This window comes from Mesoplodon bidens (genome assembly GCF_964165515.1).
Source record: "Mesoplodon bidens genome assembly, chromosome: 5".
Classification (NCBI taxonomy): domain Eukaryota; kingdom Metazoa; phylum Chordata; class Mammalia; order Artiodactyla; family Ziphiidae; genus Mesoplodon; species Mesoplodon bidens.
The window spans coordinates 140,468,258-140,494,021 of NC_138161.1; the positions used below are offsets into that span (position 1 = coordinate 140,468,258).

General features: G+C 40.3%; 1 protein-coding gene across 1 annotated transcript; it reads left to right on the forward strand.

The window, feature by feature from the left end:
• Positions 1 to 7,908: 7,908 nt before the first annotated feature.
• LOC308617741 (proline-rich protein 23C-like) lies at positions 7,909 to 8,694 on the forward strand (the record flags this gene model as incomplete). The annotated part of the gene is made up of 1 exon (XM_081235081.1): positions 7,909 to 8,694. One exon carries the CDS (start codon positions 7,909 to 7,911, stop codon positions 8,692 to 8,694), a length of 786 nt encoding a protein of 261 aa, XP_081091207.1.
• Between the last annotated feature and the right edge of the window lie 17,070 nt (positions 8,695 to 25,764).

Sequence of the window (25,764 nt, forward strand, 5' to 3'; positions counted from 1 at the left end):
AGAAAACTACTAGAGCTAATCAATGCATTTGGCAAAGTAGCAGGAAAAAAATTAATGCACAGAAATCTCTTGCATTCCTATACACTAATGATGAAAAATATGAAAGTGAAATTAAGAAAACACTCCCATGTACCATTGCAACAAAAAAGAATAAAATATCTAGGAATAAATCTACCTAAGGAGACAAAAGACCTGTATGCAGAAAATTATAAGACACTGATGAAAGAATTTAAAGATGATATGAATAGATGGAGAGATATACCATGTTCTTGGATTGGAAGAATCAACATTGTGAAAATGATTATACTACCCAACACAATCTACAGATTCAATGCAATCCCTATGAAACTACCAACGGCATTTATCACAGAACTGGAAGAAAAAATTTCACAATTTGTATGGAAACACAAAAGACCCCGAATAGCCAAAGCAATCTTGTGAAAGGAAAACGGAGCTGGAGGAATCAGGATCCCTGACTTCAGACTAAACTACAAAGTTACAGTAATCAAGACACCATGGTACTGGCATAAGAACAGAAATATAGATCAATGGAACAGGATAGAAAGCCCAGAGATAAACCCACGCACATATGGTCACCTTATCTTTGATAAAGGAGGCAGGAATGTACAGTGGAGAAAGGACAGCCTCTTCAAAGAGCGGTGCTGGGAAAACTGGACAGGTACATGTAAAAATATGAAATTAGAACACTCCCTAACACCATACACAAAAATAAACTCAAAATGGATTAAAGACCTACATGTAAGGCCAGACACCATCAAACTCTTACAGGAAAACATAGGCAGAACATTCTATGACATAAATCACAGCAATATGCTTTTTGACCCACCTTCTAGAGAAATGGAAATAAAAACAAAAATAAACAAATGGGACCTAATGAAACTTAAAAGCTTTTGTACAGCCAAGGAAACCATAAACAAGATGAAAAGACAACCCTCAGAATGGGAGAAAACATTTGCAAATGAAGCAACTGACAAAGGATAAATCTCCAAATCATACAAGCAACTCATGCAGCTCAATATCAAAAAAAACAAACAACCCAATCCAAAAATGGGCAGAAGACCTAAATAGACATTTCTCCAAAGATATACAGATTGCCAACAAACACATGAAAGAATGCTCAACATCATTAATCATCAGAGAAATGCAAATCAAAACTACAATGAGATATGATCTCACACCAGTCAGAATGGCCATCATCAAAAAATCTAGAAACAATAAATACTGGAGAGGGTGTGGAGGAAAGGGAACCCTCTTGCACTATTGGTGGGAATGCAAATTGATACAGCCACTATGGAGAACAGTATGGAGGTTCCTTAAAAAACTACAAATGGAACTACCATATGACCCAGCAATCCCACTACTGGGCATATACCTTGAGAAAACCATAAGTCAAAAAGAGTCATGTAACAAAATGTTCATTGCAGCTCTATCTACAATAGTCAGGACAAGGAAGCAACCTAATTGTCCATCAACAGATGAATGGATAAAAAAGATGTGGCACATATTTACAATGGAATATTACCCAGCCATAAAATGGAATGAAACTGAGTTATTTATAGTGAGGTGGATGGACTTAGAGACTGTCATACAGAGTGAAATAAGTCAGAAAGTGAAAAACAAATACCGTATGCTAACACATATATATGGAATCTAAGAAAAAAAAATGTCATGAAATACCTAGGGGTAAGACGTGAATAAAGACACAGACCTACTAGAGAATGGACTTGAGGATATGGGGAGGGGGAAGGGTAAGCTGTGACAAAGTGAGAGAGTGGCATGGACATATATACACTACCAAATGTAAAACAGATAGCTACTGGGAAGCAGCCACATAGCACAGGGAGATCAGCTCAGTGGTTTCAGACCACCTAGAGGGGTGGGATAGGGAGGGTGGGAGGGAGGGAGACGCAAGAGGGAAGAGATATGGGAACATATGTATATGTATAACTGATTCACTTTGTTATAAAGCAGAAACTAACACACCATTGTAAAGCAATTATACTCCAATAAAGAGGTTTAAAAAAAAGAAATAAAACTTTTAGATGGTAAGCCACTGAAAAAAAATGGTCAGAAGAACCTAGTGGCAAGACGGGAATAAAGATGTAGACCTACTAGAGAATGGACTACAGGATACGGGGAGGGAGAAGGGTAAACTGGGACAAAGTGAGAGAGTGTCATGGACATATATACACTACCACACGTAAAATAGCTAGTGGGAAGCAGCTGCATAGCACAGGGAGATCAGCTCGGTGCTTTGTGACCACCTAGAGGGGTGGGATAGGGAGGGTGGGAGGGAGGGAGATGCAAGAGGGAGGAGATATGGGGGCATATGTATATGTATAACTGATTCACTTTGTTATAAAGCAGAAGCTAACACACCATTGTAACGGAACTGTACTCTAATAAAGAGGTTAAAAAAATTAAAATAAAATAATGAAAGAACAACATATACAACATGCTACAACATGGATAAAACATGGATAACAGCCACTACAACAGGAATAAACTACCAAAACAGTATATTAACTGAAACAAGCCAGATGCAAAAGACTACACATTGGATGACTCATTTCTATGAAATATCCAGTAAAAAGGCTAATTTATAGACACATAGGCAATCAGCGATTATCTTGGTCTGGATTTTGAGAAAGAATTTAATGCAAATAGGCATAAGGGAACTTTCTGAGGTAATGAAGATGTTTTAAAACTGGCTGTGGGGGCTTCCCTGGTGGCGCAGTGGTTGAGAGTCCGCCTGCCAATGCAGGGGACACGGGTTCGTGCCCTGGTCTGGGAAGATCCCACATGCCGCGGAGCAGCTGGGCCCATGAGCCATGGCCGCTGAGCCTGCGCGTCCGGAGCCTGTGCTCCTCAACGGGAGAGGCCACAACAGTGAGAGGCCCACGTACTGCAAAAAAAAAAAAAAAAAAAAAAACTGGCTGTGGTGATGATTACCCAACTCCATAACTTTATTAATAAGCATTAAATTAAAAAAAGAAAAATTTACATCACCTGTAAGGAACAAATGGATATAATGTGTCTCCAGAGAAAGACACAGGATCACTTATTAGTATTCAAGGAAAAAATATTTATATAATTTTACTCTTATCATGAGGAAACATCAGAGAATCTCAAATTGAGGAACACTAAGAAATAACTACCTATAATTTTCAAAAATATTAATGCCTTGAAAAACAACAGAAGGCTAAGGAACTATTCCATATAAAAGTAAACTAAGGAGACATGACACCTAAAAGAAATGCATGATCCTGACCTGCATCTTACAGGCAAAAAAAAAAAAAGATAAAGAAAAAAAGGTTGGTGGTTAACTGGATGAAAGTACACCAAAGGTACAAACTTCCACTTATAAGATAAATAAGTACTAGGGATATAATGTATAGCACACTAACTATAATTAACACTGCTGTATGTTATACATTAGAGCTATGAGAATAATTCTAAAGAGTTCTCATCACAAGAAAAAAAAATTTTTTCTATTTAATTTTGTACCTATACGAGATGAGGGACTTTAACTAAACTTATTCTGGTAATCATTTCATGATGTATATAAGTCAAATCATTATGCTGTACACCTTAAACAAACAGTGCTATATGTCAGTTATATCTCAATAAAGCTGGAAGGAAAAATAATACTAAATTTAAAAATTTTAAATAGATACAGAGATAGAGATATATAATGAAGGGTATTGTTAGTAAAACTGACAAAATTGGAAAATGGACTATGGATTAAAGCATGGCAGCAATGTTAAATTTTTTTAAATTGATAACTGTTCTAAAATATATACGAGAGAATATTACTGGTAGGAAATACACACTGAACATTTCTGGGGAAAAGAGTCTGAATATATACAACTTACTCTCTAATGATTCAAGGAACAAATATTTATGTATGTGTATATTTATCTATCTATATACACATACATATCCTGTGGTCTTTCTGAGAGACAGGAATAAAGAATGATAAAGCAAATGTGGCAAAGTGTTAAAAGTTAATAGAGGATAAAGGAGAATTCTTTATATTGTTTTTGCACTGTTTCTGGAAGTTTGGAAATATTTCAGAAGAATGCATTAAATATTCAATAAAACAGCAGGACATTGATAATTCTTTGCCATGACATTTATTTCTGAGCAATATGCTTATAGGCAAACAGTAGCAGGAGTCCCACCAAAGTCTAGAACAAGAAAAGATGTCACTCTTCCAATAACATTTGACACTGTACTGGCAATACTAGCCAACAAAATCAGACAAGAGAAAGAAGTTAGATGTTTAAAATCTTAAAGGGAAGAAAAATAAGACCACTTGCAAACCATATGATTGTAAACCTAAAAAAATAACTGAAAAAAATAAGAGAATTCCATAAGAAAGCTGAATTCAAAATTAAGATACAGAAATCATTGTCTGCCACTTATAACACAGAAGCTGAAGTCCTTGGTTAAAAAAAAAAAACCAAACTGCATTTGGCTTCAGCCTCAGCCTTTAAAAGGCCAAATAACTACTTCAATGACAGTTTTTTCATTCTTAAAATAGTAAAGGATTAACAATCGTGTGACAACACAGGCCATCATCGTATCAAATCATTGGGATAGCGTCACTAATTCAATGCAATTCACCACTCAGTAACACGTTCAGGAAGTAAAGAAAGCACAACATAATATACCAGAATTACCAGTATTACTGTGAGGTAAGCAGAGAGTGAGTGGGCCAGTACCTCATTCTGCTTCAGGCAAAGACAAAGGTGTTGCTGTACAAGAGATGTTTGAAGCTGCCTTTTCTTATACAACATTTTCATATAAAAGCCTGTACTGCATGTTGGAAAAGGTCTCTCCAATTAAAGATAGAGGGGGTAATGTACTTTGTGGATGACAATACCAAACAGCAATAAGATCCGACATATTGCAGAAAAAGACCCACAATACTCTGCCATTCTGGAAGAAAACAAATCCCCTGTGTTATGTTTGTAAGTCCACAGAAAAGGATCTTGTCACATCAATACTGGATTGGGAGTTTGTGGGGAGTTGAAGGGAGCTCCAGCTTTAACTATGCTGTTTAGATATTCTAAAATATGTGTTCAGGTATTATTCCTAAAGTGAATAAAAATAAATAGGAATTTTTTAAAAGCTAGTTATGCATTCTAGGGGGATAGCAGAATAGCCCTCATCAGATGGACGATCCACAGCCATCTTGTAACCTACTCAGAACCGGGATTTATTTGCTAATTCCGCCCCCACAGTGGTTCAAGAAGTTCATGTTGATTGGATAGTCAGGTTGGAATGACACCAAGAATGCCCAATGAGTGGGCCTGATAATCCATCCTGACAGTCTTTGGACATCTTAGAGTAAACAAAAATAAGGAAGAAGGAAAGATATCTGATCTGGTGCTCAGCAAGCCATTCCTCAATTATATAGATGTTATGCCCTGAAAACACCTGGACCAGTACTTTCTAGCAGATCAGACCCCTTTTTAGGATGATGATGATGATGATGATATTGTTTACCATTCACTGGGTGTCAGCTATATGCCAGGCACTGTTCAAGATAATGAGAACAGGGATGACAATATCAAGTGGGAAAGACATTATAAACATCATAAACAGTAAATAGGTACTATTTACTAAGCACTTACTGTGTTCCAAGAACATTTTACATACATTATCTCACAGCCCCCCTGCACAGTAGATGGCATTCTCCCCATTTCACATGTAAGGAAACTGAGGTTAGCGAAGGTGAAGTGACTTGCCCGTGGCTGACCATGGGCATTCCCTGGCGGTCCAGTGGTTAGAACTCCAAGCGTTCACTGCAGTGGGGACGGGTTCAATCCCTGGTCGGGGAACTAAGATCCCAGCAGGCCTCGCCGCACGGCCAATTAAAAAGAAAAAAAGAAAGACAGAAAGGAAGAAAGAGGCTGACCAGAGGAGGAAATCAGGTGCGACTATGGCAGGCCACCGGTAACTGCCTTTGTCTCAGGACAGGACCACGTTCCCTTGGGAGGGGAGCTCACAGTGAGGATTCACAGGGCCCAGGACAATGATGAGCCCAGATGTGAGACTACTGAGGTCAAGAGAGCCGTGGACAAGAGGTGGCACCAGGCTGGGGCAGGAGCTACCACGTTCAGGGCCCCATCCCTGGCCAGGCCAACAGCCCCGAGCCCCACCCTGTGTCCTGGCCAAGTTTGGATTCCTCCTTCTGGCCCCTAAAACAGAGCATGTTCACACTTACTCTCCTGAATGGAGCCCCCATTGAACATTCCCCGACCATGGGATATTCAAGCTTCGCCGACAGAATTCTCCAGGACAAAAGTAGTTGTTTCCTGCAAGCTCCCCAACATCTCCCCACCCCGCCCTCTGTCCAAACAACAGGCGCACAGCAACGGCTCCCATCACCTGGGAACATAGAGGAAGGTGCCAGTGGCATCCACATTCACCCCACGAGAACTCGGGTTCCTGGCAGGGCCCCCTATGCCAGTGTACAGCCCCTGTAAGTTCCCCCGGCCAGCATCCTGACCTAAGCAGGGGAATTTCTTGGCCCGTGGCTGAAACACCGGAAGTGCAGCCAGGAGAGCGGAGGCAGGCCAGGAGTGTAGGGGAAACCCCTGAAGACAGGCCCAGGAAGTTTGAGGTCCCTTCATGACTTTGTCACCAGCAGGCTGGGATGTGACCTCAACCACAAACCGCCCTATTCCTGAACCCCCTCAATTGCTGAATGAAAACAAATGCAGTGATCTTAAACTTCCTCACAAAACAGAATCTTTGTGGAGGTGCTTAAGGAGACTTCCTACACCCATGACTCCAGGCATTCTGAGCAGTGGTTCTGGGATGCAGCAAAGAATCTGCATTTTACACCAACTGGCCAGAGAAGGCCAGTGTCTGCCAATTCACAAATCACTAGCTTGAACGCCCATCGAGAGAAGCCTGATTTAAATGGAATTCAGTACAGAGGAATGCTATGTGGCCCTCACAATGAGAACATATAAGCTATTTTGTACAAAGGGCCAAAGTGAGCAATCACGTGGTTAAAGGACAGGGAGGGAAATGTTTGTTTCACCTTCCTCTGAAACCATATGAAAGCATTACCTATTCCAGAATCATTATTGGATGTTTTCTCCTACTAACACTGGTTAGGCAGTCGAGCCACACCTTCTCTTGGCAACCACCTTCAGGGATCCGACAGTCATTGACATCACAGGCAAGGAGAGGCTTAAGGATGCCATCCAAAAATTCACCTCACTCTTGGACCAAAAGAAGATAAAAGGTCCCTTCCAGGGCGAGGTCTCAGGGGACGAGGGAACTGCATCTCCCTGTCCCGGTGCAGCGCTCCACTGGTGGGACCTGAACTTGAATCTGTTTTCCGGTTAAGGTTTTCCGTATCTGAGGCCAACGCAAGGAAAGCCGGGAACTCGACCCAGGAAGCCTAGTCCTAGAGCGGCACGACTGCTCCGCCCCCTTGAGGCCCATGAAAGTATTTCTCTAGAGTAAACTACCCACCACAGCCGGGGCTACTGGGCAACACAGAGGCCTCCACTTCTAGGGGCGGAGCCTAGGAAGGGGCGGAGCTTAGCGTGAGGCTGCTTTGCGACTCGGGTTCCGCCGGCGTCGCTCACAACGTCCTTGGCGCACTCCTGCGCAGGCCCGTCCACGTGAGGACCTGAAGATTCACACACGCAAAGCCGAGCCCAGCAGCTCCCCTAGAAGCCAGGACTGAGGGATCCCGAGAGGCGCCCCCAGAGCTCCGAAGGCTCCTCCCTCGTCCCGCAGTCCTGCGCCCCACCGCCCTGCTTCGGCCTCACCTGTCGAACCGATCTGTCACTGCCTGCAGGACCCAGCCCTTCCTGGTCTTCTGCCAGGCCCCAGGCCCGCGGCGACACTGAGAAGATGGGCAGCCGGCCCCGCAGCCCCAGCGCCTCCCCTGCGGACCGGTGGGGACCACATGCCGGAGGACGGGGCCCCGCCAAGCGCCGGCGAACGGAGGAGCCCGCGGGCCCCGAGTCCAAGTCCAGGGCGGCGCCCAGCCTGGACAACCTGACCTGGCCCCCGACCGCGGACACGCTCATCTTCATGGTGGTCCTGCCCGCCGGCTGTGCCCTGCACGTGCCCCTGGACGACGTCGACCTGCTGCTGGAGCCCGAGCCAACGTCCGTGAGGCAAGTGTCTCTTGGAGATCGCATCCTCATGCTGGTCCCCGAGGCCCTCCTGGGCTCGGGTGTGGAAGGCCCGTGGGGACAGGGCCTGGGACGGGGCGCTTTCCTGAGCGCTCCCGGGGAGTACATGGCCCTGGAGCCGGGATTCTTCTGCGCAGCCGTCCCAGAGATCTCCTGCCAAGAAGAGGTCAACGAGGAGGACGCACACGCTGACGCCGACTTCCTGCCGGCTGGGACGGATGCTGCTGCAGTCTCAGTCGCTGGGCTCAGCCCCTCGGCTGGATGTATGTCTGGCTTCGACCTGTTGGGCCAAGCCTCAGAGCCGTCCCCTCGGGCCCCCAACACTACTCCAGAGAGATGCTCTCCTCACCACGACGACAACCTGGACTTGCACCTTCCAGAGCCCTTCCCTGACTCACCACTCCAACCTCTACCTCCCTCTCCAAGTCCAGGTCCTCACCAGCGTCCCCGACGCCCTCATGGTCCTCCACGCAAGACCCGGAAATGTCTGTTCCCTTAATTATCTGCCTCCCACAATTCCTGGCCAACTCAACGGGGACCAGGAAAGAGTCTTCTGACATTGGCTGGGTGTATTGTGCACACACCATAAGAATCATACGAACAGATGCTTTATGGATGCAGGCTGCACTGCAGAAGTTTGATCAGTGACTGACTAAAACACCTGAAAGGAAGCTCACCCGGGCAAAGAAAAGCCACTTGAAATCCACTCTGCTTTCCGACAGCCAGACTGCTCCTTAGATTTTCTCTAGGGAGGGCACCCTTAAGCATCTCTACCCCTCTCCTATTCGCTTCAAACCTAAGCGCCAGCACTTTTCTCTAAAAAGCCATCCTTTTCTGGGCACCCGACCACTGCCCATACCCCTGTTCCCCGCAACCCCCTTAATAGAGTAATTGCTAAATTTGTTTTGTTTACAGGGTTTTGGACCTAGTGTCCATACTAGTTTACAACAACCCTCTACCCAGTTTGACCTTTTCTGGATGGCAGCTCTAGCCCCTTTGGGGGAATCTAGCCAGTAGTTGTATGTGGACAAATCTTTGTTGGATCCAGAACACAGGATGGGGAACAATGATCAGGCGCCCTCCTCTTTTTGAATGAGCAGGTTGGCAAATGGTTTAACTTTATTGCTGGGTTTGGGGTGGTATTTTCCCAAAAGAGCCACCTGTTTTCCATTCTTCTTATATGCTTTGAATATATTTCTCTTGTCCTGGAAAAGTTTGTAATTCTAAAGATTCTGTGTTTTATACTTCTAAGATCCCAAATAGGTTTTGTACATTACTACGAGCATATAGAAATAATTTGCACTTATATTGGTCTGATATCCAGCAAAATTACTTAATTTCTGTACCCACTTCTCTGTAGATTCTCTTGCTTGACTGATAAAGATCTCTCCAAATAATGAGAGTATGTCTCTTTTTTTTCACAAGCCTCTTACATCTTATTTTTCCTTAATCTTTTTTTAAAAAGAAATTTATTTATTTATTTACTTATTTGCGGTCCGCGGGCTTCTCACTGCTGTGGCATCTCCCGTTGTGGAGCACAGGCTCCAGATGCGCAGGCTCAGCAGCCGTGGCGCACGGACCCAGCCGCTCCGCAGAATGTGGGATCTTCCCAGACCGGAGAACGAACCCGTGTCCCCTGCATCGGCAGGCGGACTCTCAAGCACTGCGCCACCAGGGAAGCCCTATTTATTTATTTTTATTCAGCTGCGTTGGGTCTTTGTTGCTGTGTGCGGGCTTCCTCTAGTTGCAAAGAGCTGGGGCTGCTCTTCGATGCAGTGCGCGGGCTTCTCATTGTGGTGGCTTCTTTTGTTGCGGAGCATGGGCTCTTGGCCCGTGGGCTTCAGTAGTTGTGGCACGCAGGCTTCAGTAGTTGTGGCTCGCGGGCTCCAGAGCACAGGCTCAGTAGTTATGGTGCATGGGCTTAGCTGCTCCGTGGCATGTGGGATCTTCCCAGACCGGGGCTCGAACCCGTGTCCCCTGCATTGGCAGACAGATTCTTAACCATTGCACCACCAGGGAAGTCCCTCCTTAATCTTTTTTATTGGATATCACTTCAAATCCAGGTCAACTGGTATAGTCAATAGGGTCATCCCTTTCTTTTTCTTTTGTGTTTTTGAAGCGTAGTTGATTTACAGTATTAGTTTTTGGTGCACAACAAAATAATTCAATATTTTTATAGATTATATTCCAGTTAAGGTTATTACAAAAAATGGGTATATATTCCTCTGCTGTACAATATGTCCTTGTTTCTTACGTACTTTATACACAGTAGTTTTAATCCCTCAGTCCTCTACCCTATCTTGTTCCTCCCTCCCCTCTCCCCGGTGACAACCACTACTTTGTTCTCATTATATGTGAGTCGGTTTCTGTTTTATTCTATGCATTTATTTGTTTTATTTTTTAGCTTCCACATATGAGTGATAACATAGAGTATATGTCTTTCTCTGTCTGGCTAATTTCATTAAGCAGAATATACTCTAGGTCCATCCACGTTGTTGCAAATGGCAGAACTCCATTCTCATCAGACTGGCATCCATTTGCACACACTTTGCAGTGGGTATTCAATAAAACCAAATGAGCCTTTCTTCTCCTGATTTTCTTTTGCCCTGATAGTTTGGCTTTAATCCAGAAAGAGTGTTCTCTTTGGTGTCAGGTGGTGGAGGCTCTGGAGTCTGCATTCGGAGAAGTCGTGTTGGGGCCTGAGTCACGAGATGTACAAGCCCCTCGTTTACCCACCATTGCCAGCTCTTATGGGGTAGTGTAAGTGTAGTGCTTCTACTCTTCCAGGAAAGATGCCTGCTTCTTACATGTCATCTCACTCAACTCCTCATAGCTTCACTAAGGAGGATTTGGCTTGAAGAAAACTGTGCATTTGAGAGGCTCCTTCGATAAGAAGGGGAGAAGATTTCTCCGTTTCAATGGGCAGCATATTTTGATTTGGTATAAGGAGGCTTCCAAACAAAACTCTGAATCAAAAGCTGCTTCATCACATCATTCTCTGGCCCAAGCTGATGACCAATTTGGAAAACAACTAGACTTATTTCTCTATTAAGTCCTCCAGTTGCCTTTCCCAGATCTCCCTCTGCCTCTCCTCCTGCCATTCTCTCTCCTTCTGGATTCCACTGACTCCTCCTTTAATTCCCCTTGTCCCGGTCCCCTGCCTTTGCCCAACAAACCTCCAAGAACCCAAAATGCTAGCTGCCTCTGAAGATCCACCCCCATGCACCAGGTATTCAGACAACTTCAGAGTTTAAACCTTGGACCTGAGCTGAATTACGAGCTATTTGTAAAAATGTCTCTAAATTCAGACATGACCAGCAAATATTCAGAGAAGAATTCAGCGTTCTATCGGGTGCATAAGCCCCAGACTTGTCTTGACACAAATCACTCATACACATATTGGTCAGAACTGCCGATGCTCATTTCTGGATGGCAAAGCAGACTGGACTGACCCAGGAAAGGACCTGCAGGATCTCTCTTACCACAATACACCTAAGGGTTCAGTAACAAGCCTGAAAAGTTGGGCAAAGTCTCCTAAAAATCATACCTGAAACATTTCCAATAAAAATCAATGCAGCTGCTACTCTTTCTATAATAAGCCCTGCCACCTTCGCTCAGCCTCTTCCTCGGCATAAACGCCCCACACACGTGATCAGTATTTCAAATAACGCACAGATTTTCCCTGTCTCCCAGCCTTTATAGGTAACCCTTGAGCCCTCTGACTGGAAACATTCCTTCCTGCTCCGTGACAACACACCTGCCAATCTAACAGGGTAGAACGTAACTTTACACATAGAATTGTTATATGAGAAGCACACCAGAGGGACTATTTCTTGAGTTTTCAGAGGAGCTCTCTATTCATAATCTATTGTATCTGGTGTGAATATACCTTTACATTCCCCATTATATTTGATAGATACTCCAGATAAATGTCTTGACACAACATCTGACCTTTATGAGTTAGAAATTTCACTGATGTAGGAAAGATAATGGGAGCAGAACTTATTAAAGTTCAGATACATTCTACAAAACCATTACCCAAACTTCCCACAATATCCCTTGATGCCAAAAGAAGAGCTCAAACGTATAGTTGAATGCCTTCTACAAAGGTCTTCCCATGCACTGCCTTTGTAACATGCTCATCCAGCAAGAAATGAAGCCAAACAGACAACGATTTTGATTTGTTCAAGACCTTAAGGCCATCAATAAAATAGGTATACCTCATTTCCTGACAAAAATTTACCCAAAAACCGTTTTATCATCAATTCCACATGAAGCCACTTGCTTCACTCTACTGAATCTCTGCTCTGCCTTTTTCAATGTGTTTCTAGACCAAGACAGTCAATTTTCGCCTTCACCTGAGGAGGACAACAACATACCTGGACAGTCATGCCCCTGGAGTACATTGGAGCCCCCTTCTATTTTTCCCTGGTTCTGGATCATCACTTAAAAGGTCTAAATTTCCCTTCTGATTCAGTTCTTAATACAATGTGTAAGATAATTTACTTTGTTCAAAGAACAAAGAAGCCTGTAAAAGGAATCCATTGACTTACCCCAGCCTTATCAAAAAGGAGGCATAAAATTTCAAATATAAGTTATAATTTTGCCAAAATACAGTCCATTATTTAGAGTATACCCTTTTCAGGAGAGGAAAAACTTCTTTTCTGATAAAGACAATTCAAACATATCCTAGACCCCTCACAAAAGACAACTGAGAGTATTTCTGGTTTTAACTGAATATTTGCAGACAATGGATGCAAGTTTTACTAGACAGAAACACCTCTTTATGAATTGACACTCCCCTCAGTAAGAGACCCTATCCTGGGGAACTCAAATGTGAAGAGGTCTTCTGTAACCTGAAGACTGTTCAACAGCCTCTTTCTCTATTCCAGTCTAACTACTAAGAAATTTTTTGTCTATTTTTGAATAAGCTATCTGACAACTGTTTGAGATTTTAACTCAGCTTGATGAGAACTATCAAAAACCCATTGCTCCTAAAACTGGAAACAAGTAAGATGTCTTTCAATAGGTGGAGAAATATCTGTGATTATACATAATCTATATATCTATATATATTATGTAATACATATATATCATATATATATGTATAATATATGGAATATTATTCAGGTTAAGAAAAAAAGGAAATGAGCTACCAAGCCAAGCAATAAATAGAATAATCCTAAAGGCATATTGCTAAGTTACAGAAGTCAGTGTGAAAAGACCACATACTGTGTGAATCCAACTATATACATTCTGAAAAAGGCAAAACTATAGAGACAGTAAAAAGATCAGTGGTTGCCAGGGGTTCAGAAGGAGCTGGGTAAATAGGTGGAGCGCATGTGATTTGTAGGGTGGGTATCTACTCTCCACGACATTATATGGAGAAGTTCATATGGGAATTCTACCAAATACTTAAGGAAAAGTTATACCTATTCTTCACAAACTACTCCAAACAGTTGATGTGGGGAGAACACTTTGAAACTCATTCTACAAGGCCAGCATTACCCCGATACCAGAAACAGAAAAAGACACTAAAAAAAAAAGAAAATTACAGGCCAATATCATTGATAAACTACATGCAAAAATCCTCCACACAATATTAGTAAACTGAATTCACCAATACATAAAGAGGATATTACACCACAATCTAGTGAGATTTATTCCATGGATTAAAGGATGAATTCATATCACATCACATATGAATGTGATGTGATACAACACATTAACAAAACAAAGGATAAAAATTACATGGTCATCTCATGTATGCATAAAAAGCATTTGACAAAATTCAACATACATTCATGATTAAAAACTCTCAACAAAGTGGGTATAGAGGGAACATACCTCAACATAATAAAGGCCATACATGACTAAGCCACACTCACATCATACTCATTGGCCAAAAAAACTGAAATCTTTTCCTCCAAGATCAGAAACAAGACAAGGATGCCCACTGTTGCCATTCCTATTTAACATAGTAGCGGAAGTCCTAGTGACAGCAATCAGACAAGAAAAAGAAAAGGTATCCAAATTGGAAGGCAAGAAATAAAGCTGTCACTATTTACAGATTACATGATACTATATACAAAAAAACTTTAAAGACTTCACAAAAAAAACCTGTTAGAACTAATAAATGAATTCAGTAAAGTTGTAGGATACAAAATTAATATTTAGAAGTCTGCTGCCTTTCTATATACTGATAATAAACTATCAGAAATATAAATCAAGAAAACAATCCCATTTACAATTGCATCAAAAGGAATAAAACACCTAAGAGTAAATTTAGCCAAAGAGATGAAAGACCTATACTCTGAAAATTATAACACACTGATGAAGGCAATAGAAGTCAATATAAATAAATGGAAAGATATCCCATGTTTTTGAATTGGAAGAATTAATATTGTTAAAATGTCCCAACTACTCAAAACAATCTACAAATTTATTGCAATTCCTATCAATAAACACACATTTTTCACATAACTAGAAAAATAATTCTAAAATTTATATGAAATCACAAAAGACCTCAAACAGTTAACCTTGAGAAAAAGAACAAAGCTGGAGGTATCATGCTCCCTGGCTTCAGGCTACACTAGAAAGCTAGAGTAATCCAAACAGTATGGTACTGGCACAAAAATAGATAAATAGGTCAATGGAACAGAATAGAAAGCCCAGAAATAAACTCATGCACACATGGTCAATTAACCTACAATGAAGGGGGCAAGAATATATAATGAGGAAAAGCCAGTCTCTGCAACAAAGGGTGTTGGGATAGTTGGAAAGCTACATGTAAAAGAACAAAATTAGAACATTTTCTCACACCATGTAGAAAAATAAACTCAAAATGGATTAAAGACCTAAATGTAAGAACCTGAAACTGTAAAACTCTTCAAAGAAAATATAGGCAGTATGCTTTTTGACATAGTTTTTAGCGGTATTTTTTTTAATCTGTCTCCTTAGGAAAGGAAAACAAACAAACAAAAAAATGGACTACATCTAACTAAAAAGCTTCTGTAAAGTGAAAGAAACCATCAACAAAATGAAAAGCCCATCTACTGAATAAAGAAGATAGTCACAAACAATATATCCAACACAGGATTAATATTGAAAAATATATAAAGAACTCATACAACTCAATATAAAAAGATAAAAACTACCTGATTATGAAACAGGAAGAGGATCCAAATAGACATTTTTCCAGAGAAGACATACAGATGGCCAATAGGCACATGAAAAAATGCTCAACACCTCTAATCATGAGGGATATGCAAATCAGAACCACAATGAGATACCACTTCACACCTGTCAGAATGGCTATCATCAAAAAGACAAGAAATAATAAGTGTTGGCAAGGACGTGGAGAAAAGGTACACTAGTATACTGTTGGTGGGAATGTGAATTGGTGCAGCCACTATGGAAAACAGTTCAAAGGTTCCTCAAAAAATTAAAAATAGAACAACCATATGATCCAGCAATTACACTCCTGGGTATATATCCAAAGAAAATGAAAACAGTAATTTGAAAAGATATATGTACCCCAATGTTCACAGCAGAATGCCAAGATATGGAAGCAACATAAGTATCTATCAACAGATGAATCGATAAAGAAGATGTGGTATATATAAATATATATATACACATATATGTAATGGGATATTACTCAGACATAAAATACATATAATGGAATATTACTCAGCCATAGAAAAGAATAAAATTTTGCCATTTGTGACAACATGGATGGACCTAGGGTGTATTATGCTTAGTGAAATAAGTTGAACAAATACTTCATGTTTTCATTTATATGTGGAATCTAAAAAATAAAACAAATAAACAAATATTACAATTCAGAAATAGACTCACAGATGTAGAGAACAAACTGTTTGTTACCAGAGGAGAGAGGGTTGTGCGGGGAGAGACAATATAGGTAAAGGGAATTAGAAGGTACAAACTACTAGATATAAAATAAATAAGTGACAAGGATGTAATGTACAGTACAGGTAATATGACCAATATTATATAATAACTTTACATGAAGTACATCTATAGAAATATTGAATCACTATGTTGTATAGTTGAAACTAATATTGTAAGCCCACTATAGTTCAATATAAAATAGGCATAATTAATTCATTAATTAAAATGATGGGTAAAAATGCCAACAGTTTTTTTGCATACATAGAAAAACCCACCCTAAATTCATATGGAATCTCAAAGAGCCCCAAATAGCCAAAACAATCTTGAAAAAGAAGAATAAAGTTAGAGCTCTCACATTTCCTGATTTCAAAAATTATTACATAGCTACAGTAATCAAATCAGTGTGGTGCTGGCATAAAAACAGACCAATTGATTAGAATACATAGTCCAGAAACAAACTCTTGCATATATTGTATAATGAAATTCAGCAAGGATGCCAAGTCTACTCAATGGGGAAAGGATAACCTTTTCAAACAATTTGGTTGGGGTGGCGGGAGTTTTGAAATAAGTAAAGGGGATTAAGAGGTACAAACCTCCAGTTATAAAATAAACAAGCCGTAGGGATATAATATACAGCATAAGGGATTTGGTCAATACTATTGTAATAATGTTGTATGGGAACAGATGATTACTAGACTTATCATGGTGATTATTTCATAATGTATGCAAATGTAAAATCACGATTTAGTGCATCTGAAACCAACATAATATTGTTCTTCAATTATATTTCAATAAAAAAATTTTTGTTGTTGGGAAAAACTAGATATCCACATGCAAATAATAAATGAAGTTGAATCCTTACCTTACACTGTATACAAAAATTAACTCAAAATGGGTCAAATACCTAAACATAAGACTTAAAACTATAAAACTCTTACATGAAAACATAAGGGGAAAGCTTCATTATATTGAACTTGATTTCTTGGATATGATACCAAAAGACAGACAACAAAAGTAAAATAGATAGGGCTTCCCTGGTGGCGCAGTGGTTGAGAGTCCGCCTGCCGATGCAGGGGACACGGGTTCGTGCCCCTATCCCGGAAGATCCCACATGCCGCGCAGCGGCTGGGCCCGCGAGCCATGGCCGTGGAGCCTGTGTGTCCGGAGCCTGTGCTCCGCGACGGGAGAGGCCACAGCAGTGAGAGGCCCGCGTACAGCAAAAAAAAAAAAAAAAAAAAAAAAAAAAAAAGTAAAATAGATAAATTGGACTACATAAAAATTTAAAACTTTTGTGTATAAAAAGACAATTAATAGAGTGGAAAGGCAACCTACAGAATAGGAAAATATTTGCATATCTGCTATGTGATTAATATCCAGAATACATTAAGAACTACAACTCAACAGGAAAAAATACCTGACATTTAAATGGGAAAAAGACTTGATAGTCATTTCTCCAAAGAAAATATACAAATATATATAAGCATACAGGAAGCATATGAAAAGATGTTCAACATCACTAATCATTAGGGAAATGCAACCTACCATGAGATGCCACCTCACACCTATTAGGGGGTTTGCTATTAAAAGAAAAAGAAAAAAGAAAAAACCAAGTGTTGGCAAGGATGTGGAAATTTTGAAACCATTGTACACTGTTGGTCAGAATGAAAATGGTGTAGCCTTTATGGGAAATAGTATGTCAGTTCTTCAAGGAATTAAAAATAGAACTACTGTATAATCCAGGAATTTTGACTATATATCCAAAGGAATTGAAAACAGGATCTTAAAGAGATATTTGTACACTCCTATTGATAGCAACATTATTCACAATAACCAAAGGTGGAAGCAGCCCGAATGTTCATAAAAGGATGAATCGATAAACAAAATGTAGATGCATACAATAGAATATTACTCAGCCTTAAAAAGGAAGGAAATTCTGGGGCTTCCCTGGTGGCGCAGTGGTTGGGAGTCCGCCTGCCGATGCAGGGGACATGGGTTCGTGCCCTGGTCCGGGAGGATCCCACATGCCGCGGAGCGGCTGGGCCCGTGAGCCGTGGCCACTGAGCCTGCGCGTCCAGGGCCTGTGCTCCGCGGCGGGGGGGGCCGCGACGGTGGGGGGTCCACGTGCCACAGAGGAAAAAAAAAAGAAAAAAGAAAAAAAAAAGGAAGGAAATTCTGACACACATTACAACCTGGGTAAATACTGAGGACATTATGCTAAGTGAAATAAACCAGTTACAAAAGATAAATACTGTATGATTTTACTTACATGAGGTATCTATAGTAGTCAAACTCATAGAAACAAAAGTAGAATGGTGGTTTCCAGAAGCTGGAGAGAGGGGGCAATGAGGAGATGTTTAAAAAGTAGACTGTTGGGGCTTCCCTGGTGGCGCAGTGGTTGAGGGTCTGCCTGCTGATGCAGGGGGCGCGGGTTCGTGCCCCGGTCCAGAAGGATCCCACGTGCCGCGGAGCGGCTGTGCCCGTGAGCCATGGTCACTGAGCCTGCGCGTCCAGAGCCTGTGCTCCGCAGCGGGAGAGGCCACAGCAGCGAGAGGCCCGCATACTGCAAAAAAACAAAAAAAACAAAAAAACAAAGTAGACTGTTGGGCTTCCCTGGTGGCACAGTGGTTGAGAGTCCGCCTGCTGATGCAGGGGACGTGAGTTCATGCTCCGGTCCGGGAAGATCCCACATGATGCGGAGCGGCTAGGCCCGTGAGCCATGGCCGCTAGGCCTGCGCGTCAGAGCCTGTGCTCCGCTACGGGAGAAGCCACAACAGTGAGAGGCTCACGTACCACAAAAAAAAAAGAAAAAAAAAAAGAGTACAGACTGTTAGTTTCACAAGATAAAAAGTTATGGAGACTGGTTACACAACAGTGCAAATATACTTAACACTACTAAACTGTACACTTAAAATGGGTATTTTATGTTATGTGTATTATCACAATTTTGTTTAAAACACATCTGAGGTTATTTCCAGGTCGTATGTCATCTGTCAAAAACATGATCCTGGAAAAACTGTAAAAATGGGACATAGCCAAGAAAAATGTTTCAAAGGCCCTTTGAACACATTCAGATAGGTTTTTTTTCCCCAGCTTCCACTCTTCATGAGATTTGAACAGGTTTAAATCTATTTTCAGGACGGGTTAAATCATTTCCAGGTTGAATATCTACAGTCCTTACAGTTGCTAAAAAGCTGCTTCCTATGGTGTTTCCAACCTGGATCATACCAGTGACCAAGGCACATACTTTACAGGAACCATCATAAAAGAGTTCTCTAAGGCATTGCCCCTTACTCATAAACTATACTGCCCTTACTAACCTCAATCTCCTAGAGAGGTTAACAGCACCAATGGCATCCTTAAGTTAAAATTAGGAACATTTTAAGAAACCCTTGTGCTCCCTTGGCCAATTGTACTCCTACTAGATCTCATGAAGCTATACTTTCCACTTCCTTGGGGACATATTGATTATCCCCATATGAATTAGTAAAGCCCATGAATTTAGGGATTTCATCTACAATTCTAGATTATACTCTATTATATATAGACATGGCAAAATATTTCAGAAGACTCATACACGTACCCAGTCCTATCACCAGCAGGTTAAGTCCACCTCTCAACCAAGTCTTCCTAAAATGCCACTTTATGATCTTTAGCCAGGAATTTCATCTACTAGAAGAGATATTAAAAAAAAACCTGCTCTTGAACCTCATTGGAAAAAACTTTATCAGTTACCATTAACAATAAACACATCCAGGAAACTCCAGGAAGTTAACACTTTCACATTCACAACTAAAGAAACAATTCAGAGTTCCATAAAATTTAAAATGTATTCCACTAGGGGATATCAAATTGAGGTTTCTCAGAGTACTCTAGAAGAAGCCAATCTTTAGAACCATAAAGCTAAAGAATGACATCGACCAGAAAGCAGAATAGGAAATCCCCAGCACCCTTCCCCCAGACAGAAACAATGATTTGACTGCCATCCATGGGTACAAGTTCCTTTGTAGGAGCCTTGGGACTAGCTAGGAGGTTGTGAAATCCCAGTGGAACTCAAGACCAAGGAGGGTGCTTTGACAAGGAAGGCCCTAGTGGCAGGCCCACTGACTGGTGTGGTAGCAGCTGTAGTTTCAAAAACTGCCACATTCCTCTGTGGACTTGGCTCCATCCCCACTTGTCGGAGATCCTCCCACCAGGCCCATCCACCAAGGAACACAGGAGGAGCCACTCCATCAGCACCCTCAGTAACAGGCCACCGACCATGGACCCAACTGCAGACCCTAAAAGCAGCCCTGTAATCCAGCTCCAGTCCTGTTTGACCACAGTCCCAGAGACAGTCCCATAATTCTGGAAATCCAGTAGGAGAAGCTTTTACTAGGCAAAACCAGTTCCTTAAAGAGTTTAACAGGTGTCTGCTCCTTCAGATGCACAGACATCAATGCAAAGCTACAAGGATCATGAAGAGTTAGGCAAACATGACACCACCAAAACAAAAATAATAAAGCTCTGTAACCAATCCTAAGGAACTGAAAATCTGTGAAATACTGGACAAAGTATTTAAAATAATCATCGTAAAGAAATTCAATAAGCCACCAGAGAACATAGGTGGACAGCTAAATAAAATCAGGAAAACAATATGTAAACAAAATGAGAAGTTTTATTAAAGAAATAGCATAAAAAAAGAACCAAACATAAACCTTGGAGCTAAAGAATATGATGACTGAACTGAAAAATTCAGGGTAGAACATAATGAAAGATTCAATCATGTAGAAGAAATAAACAGAAAACTCAAAAAGAGGTCATTTGAAATTATCCAGCAAGAGGGACAAAAAGAAAAAACAATTTAAAAGAGTGAAAAAAGTATATGAGACTTATATGAAACCATCAAATGAAATAAGATACACATAATGAGACTGCAGAAGGATAAGAAAGGGACAGAAAGCTTATTTAAAGAAATAATGGCTGGAGAGAACTTCAAGATGCTGGAGGAGTAAGACATGGAGATCACCTTCCTCCCCACAAATACATCAGAAATACATCTACATGTGGAACAACCCCTACAGAACACCTACTGAACGTTAGCAGAAGACCTCAGACTTCCCACAAGATATATATTTTTTTTCTTTTTCTCTTTTTGTGAGTGTGTATGTGTATGATTCTTTGTGTGATTTTATCTGTATACTTTTGCTTTTACCTTTTGTGATATGGTTCTGTCTGTCCTTTTTGGGGGGTTCTTTTTAGTATAGTTTTTAGCACTTGTTATCATTGGTGGATTTGTTTATTGGTTTGGTTGCTCTTTTTCTCTCTTTCTTTTTTTTATGATGTTTTAATTTTTTATTTTTAATAATACTTTTTATTCTAATAACTTTATTTTATTTTATTGTTTGTTTCCTTCTTTCTTCTTCTCCCTTTTCTTCTGAGCCGTGTGGCTGAAAGGGTCTTGGTGCTCCAGCTGGGTGTCAGGCCTGTGCCTCTGAGGTGGGAGAGCCAAGTTCAGGACATTGGTCCACCAGAGACCTCCCACCTGAACATAATATCAAATGGCGAAAACTTTCCCAGAGATCTCCATCTCAATGCTAAGACCCAGCTCCACTCAACGACCAGAAAGCTACAGTGCTGGACACCCAATGCCAAACAACTAGCAAAATCACAATAAGGTCAAAGACACCCCAAAACACACCACCAGACGTGGTCCTGCCCACGAGAAAGACAAGATCCAGCCTCATCCACCAGAACAAAGGCACTAGTCCCCTCCAATTGGAAGGCTACACAACCCACTGAAACAACCTAAGCCACTGGGGGCAGACACCAAAAACAATAGGAACCACAAACCTGCAGCCTGTGAAAATGTTACCCAAACACAGGAAGTTAAGCAAAATGAGAAGACAGAGAAACACACAGCAGATAAAGGAGCAAGGTAAAAACCCACCAGACAAAACAAATTAAGAGGAAATATGGGGCTTCCCTGGTGGCACAGTGGTTGAGAGTCCGCCTGGCAATGCAGGGGACACAGGTTCATGGCCCTGTCCGGGAGGATCCCACATGCCGCAGAGTGGCTGGGCCCGTGAGCCATGGCCACTGAGCCTGCGCATCCGGAGCCTGTGCTCCACAATGGGAGAGGCCACGACAGTGAGAGGCCCGCATACTGCAAAAAAAAAAAAAAAGAGGAAATAGGCAGTCCACCTGAAAAAGAATTCAGAGTAATGATAGTAAAGATTATCCAAAATCTTGGAAATAGAATGGAGAAAATACAAGAAACGTTTAACAAAGACCTAGAGAACTAAAGAACAAACAACACAATACATGGAATTAAAAATTCTCTACAAGGAATCAATTGCGGAATAACTGAGGCAGAAGAACGGATAGGTGACCTGGAAGATAAAATAGTGGAAATAACTGCTGCAGAGCAAAATAAAGAAAAAAGAATGAAAAGAACAGAGGACAGTCTCAGAGACCTCTGGGACAACATTAAACGCACCAACATTCGAATTATAGGGGTCCCAGAAGAAGAAGAGAAAAAGAAAGGGACTGAGAAAATATTTGAAGACATTATAGTTGAAAACTTCGCTAATATGGGAAAGGAAATAGTCAATCAAGTCCAGGAAACAGAGAGTCCCATACAGGATAAATACAAGGAGAAACACGCCAAGACACATATTAACCAAACTATCAAAAATTAAATACAAAGTAAAAATATCAAAAGCAGCAAGGGAAAAAAAACAAATATATACAAGGGAATCCCCATAAGGTTAACAGCTGATCTTTCAGCGAAACTCTGCAAGCCAGAAGGGGGTGGCAGGGCATATTTAAAGTGATGAAAGAGAAAAACCTAAAACCAAGATTACTCTACCAGGCAAGGATCTCATTCAGATTCGACGGAGGAATTAAAACCTATACAGAGAAGCAAAAGCTAAAAGAATTAATCACCAACAAACCAGCTTTACAACAAATGCTAAAGGAACTTCTCAAGTCAGGAAACACAAGAGAAGGAAAGGACCTACAATAACAAACGCAAATCAATTAATTGATTGTAGTAATAGAAATAGAATATTTCTATTACAATAGAAATTGTAATAGAAACATACATATCGATAACTACCTTAAATGTAAATGGATTAAATGCTCCAACCAAAAGACATAAACTGGCTGAATAGATATAAAAACAAGGCCCATATATATGCTGTCTACAAGAGACCCACTACAGCCCTAGGGACACATACAGACTGAAAGTGAGGGGATAGAAAAAGATATTCCATGCAAATGGAAATCAAAAGAAAGCTGGAGTAGCACTTCTCATATCAAACAAAATAGACTTTAAAATAAAGATTATTACAAGATACAAAGAAGGACACTACATAATGATCAAGGGATCAATCCAAGAAGAAGATATAACAATTGTAAATATTTATGCACCCAACATAGGAGCACCTCAAGACATAAGGCAAATGCTAACAGCCATAAAAGACAAAATCGACAGTAAGACAATCATATTAGGGGACTTTAACACCCGACTTTCACCAAAGGACAGATCATCCAAAATGAAAATAAATAAGGAAACACAAGCTTTAAATGATGCATTAAACAAGATGGACTTAATTAATATTTATAGGACATTCCATCCAAAAAGAACAGAATACACTTTCTTTTCAAGTGTCCATCGAACATTCTCCAGGATAGATCATATCTTGGGTCACAAATCAAGACTTGGTAAATTTAAGAAAATTGAAATCACATCAAGTATCTTTTCCAGACACAATGTTATGAGACTAGATATCAATTACAGGGAAAAAATCTGTAAAAGATACAAACACATGGAGGTTAAAAAATACACTACTAAATAACCAAGAGATCACCGAAGACATCAAAGAGGAAATCAAAAAATACCTAGAAACAAATGACAATGAAAACACGACGACCCAAAACCTATGGGATGCAGCAAAAGCAGTTCTAAGAGGGAAGTTTATAGCAATACAACCCTACCTAAAGAAAGAAGAAACATCTCAAATAAATAACCTAACCCTACACCTAAAGCAATTGGAGAAAGAAGAACAAAAAAACCCCAAAGTTAGCAGAAGGAAAGAAATCATAAAGATCTGATCAGAAATAAATAAAAAAGAAATGAAGAAAATGATAGCAAAGATCAATAAAACTAAAACCTGATTCTTTAAGAAGATAAACAAAGTTGATAAACCATTAGCCAGACTAATGAAAAAAACAATGGAGAAGACTCAAATCAATAGAATTAGAAATGAAAAAGGAGAACTAACAATTGACACTGCAGATATCCAAAGATCATGAGAGATTACTACAAGCAACTATATGCCAATAAAATGGACAACCTGGAAGAAACCAACAAATTCTTAGAAAAGCACAACCTTCTAAGACGAAACTGGGAAGAAATAGAAAATATAAACAGACCAATCATAAGCACTGAAGTTGAGACTGTGATTAAAAATCTTACAACAAACAAAAGCCCAGGACCAGATGGCTTCACAGGTGAATTCTATCAAACATTTAGAGAAGAGCTAATTCCTATCATTCTCAAACTCTTCCAAAATATAGCAGAGGGAGGAACACTCCCAAAATCATTCTGTGGGGTCACCATCATCCTGATACCAAAACCAGACAAAGATGTCACAAAAAAAGAAAACTACAGGTCAATATCACTGATGAACATAGATGCAAAAACCTGAACAAAATACTAGCAAACCGAATCCAACAGCACATTAAAAGGATCATACACCATGATCAAGTGGGGTTTATGCCAGGAAAGCAAGGATTCTTCAATATATGCAAATCAATCAATGTGATACACCATATTAACAAATTGAAGGATAAACACCATATGATCATCTCAATAGATGTAGAAAAAGCTTTCAACAAAATTCAACACCCATTTATGATAAAAACCCTCTGGAAAGTAGGCATAGAGGGAACATACCTCAACATAATAAAGGCCATATATGACAAACCCACAGCCAATATCGTTCTCATTGGTGAAAAACTGAAACCATTTCCTCTAAGATTAGGAAAAAGACAAGGTTGTCCACTCTTACCATTATTATTCAACATAGTTTTGGAAGTTTTAGCCACAGCAATCAGAGAATAAAAAGAAATAAAAGGAATCCAAATAGGAAAAGATGAATTAAAGCTGTTACTGTTTGCAAATGACATGATACTATACATAGAGAATCCTAAAGATGCTACCAGAAAATTACTAGAGCTAATCAATGAATTTGGTAAAGTAGCAGGATACAAAATTAATGCACATAAATCTCTTGCATTCCTATACACTAATGATGAAAACCCTGAAAGAGAAATTAAGGAAACACTCCCATTTACCACTGCAACAAAAAGAATCAAATACCTAGGAATAAATCTACCTAAGGAGACAAAAGACCTGTATGCAGAAAACTATAAGACACTGATGAAAGAAATTAAAGATGATACAAACAGATGGAGAGATATACCATGTTCTTGGTTTGGAAGAATCAACATTGTGAAAATGACTATACTACCCAAAGCAATCTACCAATTCAATGCAATCCCTATCAAAATACCAATCGCATTTTTCACAGGACTAGAACAAAAAATTCCACAGTTTGTATGGAAACACAAAAGACCCCGAATAGCCAAAGCAATCTTGAGAAAGAAAAAC